The 6,037-nt window shown below is 33.6% G+C and overlaps 1 protein-coding gene across 2 annotated transcripts; it reads right to left on the bottom strand.

Moving 5' to 3' along the window:
* Nucleotides 1-570: 570 nt before the first annotated feature.
* On the bottom strand, nt 571-5,638 carry RB195_000123 (uncharacterized protein; the record flags this gene model as incomplete). Of its 2 annotated transcripts, none has more annotated exons than XM_064196288.1 (9): nt 571-640; nt 832-861; nt 989-1,086; nt 1,202-1,285; nt 1,787-1,956; nt 2,392-2,474; nt 2,560-2,639; nt 3,808-3,879; nt 5,594-5,638. In XM_064196288.1, 9 exons carry the CDS (start codon nt 5,636-5,638, stop codon nt 571-573), a joined length of 732 nt encoding a protein of 243 aa, XP_064052169.1. The 2 variants fall into 2 exon arrangements, with proteins under 2 accessions (XP_064052169.1, XP_064052170.1); XM_064196289.1 differs by lacking the exon at nt 5,594-5,638 and adding an exon at nt 4,037-4,099.
* Between the last annotated feature and the right edge of the window lie 399 nt (nt 5,639-6,037).

Genomic DNA, 6,037 nt, shown 5'->3' with positions numbered 1-6,037 from the left:
TGACATTTCGGCTTATATAACTTATCGATTCATTTTTAAACCCTACAAATTTTTGTGAAAAAAAATTCAGTTAGCGATCCAGTTACCTTCCATTCTTCCGTAGCCGATAAATTGGTACTAGATTCGTTTTAGAAGATAAAAAAAAATACTGTCTTTAAAGAAAAAAAACCTGAAACTTCATGAAATAGTACAGATATAACGATGCCAACGGCTAAGCATATATGAAGAACCGCATTCGTTGTCAATAGAAGCGAACTGTCAATTACTTTTTCTTTGTAAGAAAAAATACTGTAAAACACTTTGTCTACCATTTATTCACACAAACAACTGAACAAAACCCATCAAATGAATCAGAAACACAGTCATTTACCCGTATTACGGTGTTTCAAACCATTTTTTTGAAAAAAAAGTCCATTTAAGTGGACAATTACGAGATGTGCACATAATAAACAATTTGACAACACAACAACAATACATTTCTAAAGCACTTCAACACTCGAAATGATATGGGCCACGTTAGGAGCGGATGATCCTCCCGATACGAGTCTCCCGGAGGTTGTGGACTGGAGACTATATAACAGAACTGCTAATACGATCAATTGCACCTCGAGTGGTATCAAACTCATCCTGGTGATCATAACTGAAAACGGAGTAATAATAATTCAAAAAAAAAATCCCACCCACATTCCTAAACACTAAAAGCGACAACAAAAGCGTTTAGTAAATCGATATGAATCGATTTAAAAAAAAATTCTAAAAAAAAGAAGCAAAAAAAAAAGCGTGAAGATTGATGGATGAAGTTAGTGCAGTAGAATCAGTTGAAAAACTAGCCTGTATGTGGTAGCATTTCCAAAATATTCTCTAAAATTTTAAAATTTTTCGAAAAGAATTTCGAAAGAAGCACAAAACTCACTCGTATTAGCATGGAATTAGGTACCATTTCTGGAAGAAGAATGACAAAAAAAAAAAACAGATTTAAAATACTAACCCAAGTCGTCTCTTGTCTCGAATTAATATTATCGTCATTGTTACCACAATTGTGAACCAAACGTATAGGACTAGCGCCACCAGGCAGATAATTATGATCTGAAAAGAGAAATCGACGACTTTTTGGCTTGTACATCTTCAAAAGACTTCCAACAACAGAATTTTTATTGAAAAAAAAAGGATTCTCGTGCAAGACGTGTATGAAGCAACCCACATGAGGACCGTACAGCTTCTTAATATCTCCCGAAGAAAATAGTACAGATATAGCGATACCAACGGCTAAGCATATATGAAGAACCTAAAAACTGTGCCGGATAATTCTTTCTCAGAGGTTCTTCTCACATTTCTTATCCATGGGATAAAATTAGACATTTTTGGGGTTTTTAGGTATGAAGTGTAGTTGAAAATTTCTATAAGATTTCTTAATCAGGGTATCTTTTTAGATTTCTTCGATTTCAATCGAATAAAACTTTACATTTTTGGTGTTTTTAGGTATGAAATGCGATTAAAAATGGCTTCATTCAGAAGTAATATGTAATTTGTCCTCCTATACAACTAAAGTAACGAAAAAAAGTACAGGTCAGAGTAAAACGTCGAATTACAGCGCATAGTTTCCCAGAGTTTTAGTTCCAGGAAATTTTCAAAAAGTTGAACAAACAAGGAGGAAGGAAGGAAGGAAGGAATGTGTATAAATTCTTTGTAAATGAAGTTAGGACGCTTTAATTAGGATATTATTCAAACAATTGAATTAGATTTTTTTCTGTTTTTTTTCCTCGTACAATTCATTTCTTTTACTCACCGAATTCAACAGGAATGGCACTAATAGAAAATGTGTGTCAATTAGGACACCAATAATTAAAAGCATAGCTGTAGCGATTTGAAAAAGGACGAGGCTAGCGATTGGAGCGCTCACTACATTCTGCATATCTCTCGAAAGACTGCTCGATACAGAAAGTAAACAGCATATAGCTGAAAAAAAACAAAATCAAACACAGTAGATAAAATAAACAAGCATTTCGTTGTATCTTAAAGGCATCACCCCTCGAATCTGAGGTGGTGAAGATTTCAGCTGGAATATTCTTATAAGGGATAGTAAATTATGGAGAGGAGGATGATTTCGTCCATTTCTCCCTACTTGCCGTAAAAAACGGCCCGGAAGATCCGCTTCAAGCGTTCCGGCGCACTATTTTCTACACGGAGTTCGATTGGAGCGCGCCAGCCCTGCGCGGCGCCGCATCTTCCGGGCCGTTTTTTACGGGAATTAAGAAGAAATGGACGGAATCACCGTCCCCCCCCCCCTCCATAATCTACCTATCCCGTACACGAATACTCCACCTGAAATCCGTACCACCTCAGATTTGTGGAGTGATGCCTTTAGGAAAAAAATAATAACAATAGACTTACTGACGACAGATATTGCTATGCTGATCATTCCTATAAGACAAGATGCAACTCGTATACGACAACATCCCAAACATATATTACACCTTTATAGAACGATAAAAAAAATACGGTATAAACTATGAAAAAAAATAGAAGAAAAAAAAAGAAAAAAATGTGTGTCGAACTCACGAATTCATTCCGAACAGATATGTGAACTGTGTACGAATATTACTACTGCAAGCACTTGTTGTTCGTGAAAGACCGGACACCTTTAAAATGTTTAGGATTGAACAAAGCAGTACGCATTCGCTTCGCATTTCTTTGAATCGCTGCAGGAAAATGTAACGCAGAAAAAAAAACGTTGAAGCTGTCAAATGCACGCAAGCATGAGATGAAAGAAAATGTGAAGATTTAATTCCTTTTCACCAGGAGAAAAAGGCTCGTGAAAAAATACCGTGATGACAACGTAAGAGGAAAATTTTTGATGACGGATTTCCCCCCGAATAATAGATAGGATTCCGAAAATAGTTTCTAAGTATTACAACAAAAACACAAAATTCTCCCCTTTCCACACCATAAATCCAGAAATAATAGCGCTTAGTCCTTCTAGATTTTTTTGTTGATTTGCTTGAGCTGTAGTCAGGATTGGTATTGATCTTTTCTGCCTCATCAGTGACCGAAGGTTTTAATTTTCTAGGCGCCGACGAAAGGAGATAACGCCGAAACGTTAGCTGCTTATAAAAGAAGATCGATCAGAAAGATCAATATTGATCTTGACTACAGTTGAAGTAAATCAATAAAAATAAACTACCCATTTAACATGGGAAGATTTAAGGACAGTCGAACATGTGCCCAACTCAGTCTTTAGTTCCTTCCACATAAGCAAGAAATAAAAAAAATACTTCAACTCGATAAAATTGACTGATTGACTACAAATCAACAAATAAAACCAAAGAAAATGAATTGATGGCGAGATTAACGGACGAGGTAACTTTATGGATTCAAAAAAAAAAGAAATTCTCGCTTCTCTTCCATCGCACACCTATAAATAAGTGGACACAAATAAATAAATAAATAAATCCACTTTATTCGATTCCATTTTATCATTTTGCAAATGTGAATTGTAAGTTTAGTAAACAATGTAAATTGTAAATTTTGTGTAAAAAGTTACCTCGATATACTATATTACTATTACATATTTTTCAGGCAACTCATTTAAAAAAAACATCAATAAAAATAAAATAATTGACCTCGTGAATTGATTGACACTTCCGATTCCATAACTTTTAAAAGGCATTTCACCTTTTCCCTAACATTCTCAAGAAACCCCAAACGCTATTCTCCAGTGAAAGAAAAAGCTCAACTCAGGAAATTTGTCGAAAAATTCGAATGTTCTCGTTTTCTTGGATTGGCTAGAGACACTTCAGTTTCACTTACTTCTGAAAGTTTAGCGTCGTCGATAACAACAGAATCGGTAGGAGTGAATTGAAGCGAGGACGAACGTCTGACCTAAAACAGCGATCAGTAGACGATGAACATCTGACATTTATACCCAGTCAAGCTAAACAGGATGTGTCCAGAGTAGAAGAACAACAAAACAAATGCATCATGAAGGAACAGCGTTCATTCGTGTTTTTTGATTACAAGAAATTGGATTTGTATGGACCCGTGTAGGAGAAGAGGAACGTAATGGAACGAAGGGGATGATGATGATTTCAGAGATGATCATAGTTCTGTCTGATCATAGCTACTAAAAATAGCATAAGTTTACTCCAACACAAAAAATACAAATGATTTTTATCGCTCAAACGAGAAGGCGGAGGAAGTACTCTAATTTTATCTACGTATTTATAGAGTATCGGCAACAACTTTTAAGTGTTGTCAATTTTTCTAGAAAAGAAAATTTAATTTTTAAAATCTCACTAATTTTGCGATCAATACATAATGTGAAGTCTATATATAAGACAATTTGCATTTACATTAATAAATTACGTTCACATTTTTTCATTGATTTACAGAGATCAAATCAAAAGTTGATGAGTTCACCGGGAGAACGAAAAACCTTCAGCAGCAGACAATGCGTTTCTCAATGTATGAAACATTTTACCCTTTGAAAAAAAGCTAGTCCTGTTTAAGACGAAAGCACTCCTCTTCAAAGGACATCACAAGAGCGTAAACAGAAATAGCAGCCGTCCGTAACGAATTCCAGAACACCGCTAATGAACTTGTTCCATATTAGGTTAACCTTTTGTAATTCATAATCGCTTGGATATACGAAAAAAAGATGTCATCTAGCGGAAACTGTCAAGAAATATTTTACGGGTTTTAGTTTTTCTCCAAAAATAAAAATAAAAATTTAAAAATAAAAATAAAAATCTATAGATTTTTATTAAAAAATATCAAGATTTTTTTTCATAGTTTTCCCCGTTTGTTAAGTGCTCTTTGACTTCAAAATTTTTTTTTTGCTTTAATAACCGTGTTTTTATCACTTATCAAAGTAAGCCATCACTACTTTCTAAAATAGGAAAAAATAGAAAACTATTAAATTTACATAGAGCTTGCGAAAGAAGGTCTATAAATTCTTAACCTATAAATAATGTCTATAAATAATTTAAGACGTGAAAAGGGAGGAAATTACTGTTTTAGCATTGATATTTTCCCTATTTCCACAGAATTTGTTAGAAACATCATTGACTCCGCAAAGAACAAAAAAGCAAAAAAAAAAGCCGGAAAAAATGTTGCTTTTTGAGGAAGAAGTCGAAATATCGTGTAAAAATAGAACAGAATGAACAAAGGACTATGTAAAATTTCATACGCTCACTGCAGGAAGTAATACACGTACGTAGCTAGCATATATCGTAGGTCTCATATTTATTTTATTAATATTTTATTATTTATTTTAGCATTCATCCTTATTATTTCTTCTATTCTTATACTATTATTATTTTTATTACTTATTTTATTATTCACTCGTAGGAATACCGCCATTAAGGCACTTACGGATTACACAAAGTGCGTAAGAAGCGATATGTGAAACTAGTACAGTCGCCGTGTTAGTGCTTATGTTGTGTTCTTATTATTTTTTATTTTATTTATTTTTATTATTTGTGATGTTTATGTTATTATTTCATATTATTAGTATTAATTTCCATTACTTATTTTATTATTATTATTTATTATTTTTTACTGCACCTGTAACATTTCCTTTGTGCTCTTGTTTTACCTTTATCTCGTATTCTTGCAACTGGTACCGTAAAAACTTTTCCATCCAGGATCTTTCCAAGCGTGAATAGAAGCTAATTGAATTTTCTGATCACAGGCAGGACATTAATTCTCTACTAAAAAAATGTAGCCTCAGAATTACTTTTGAAGTTAGATATGAAAATCGAAGAAATATGGTTGTCGAAGAAACGATCAAACCTCTCCACGATCGCCTCAGGATTGAAATAACAGCGTCGACCACAATTACTAAGCTGTCATTTCTCATGATTGTGCTATTTTCAGAGAAAAAAAAACAAAAGAGAATATGAATAGAGAAGTATGTAGCGTTGCAAAAGCTTGGAATAAAATGATTACGCAATATTTTCAAAGAGCATCATCAATCACGCAACACAGAACCAAAATGTTTTTTCTTTAAAAAAATTTAAAGAGCTTTACATATGAACGA

The sequence above is a fragment of the Necator americanus genome, chromosome IV (assembly GCF_031761385.1).
Source record: "Necator americanus strain Aroian chromosome IV, whole genome shotgun sequence".
Lineage (NCBI taxonomy): Eukaryota > Metazoa > Nematoda > Chromadorea > Rhabditida > Ancylostomatidae > Necator > Necator americanus.
This window is presented reverse-complemented; position numbering and strand designations above follow the sequence as displayed.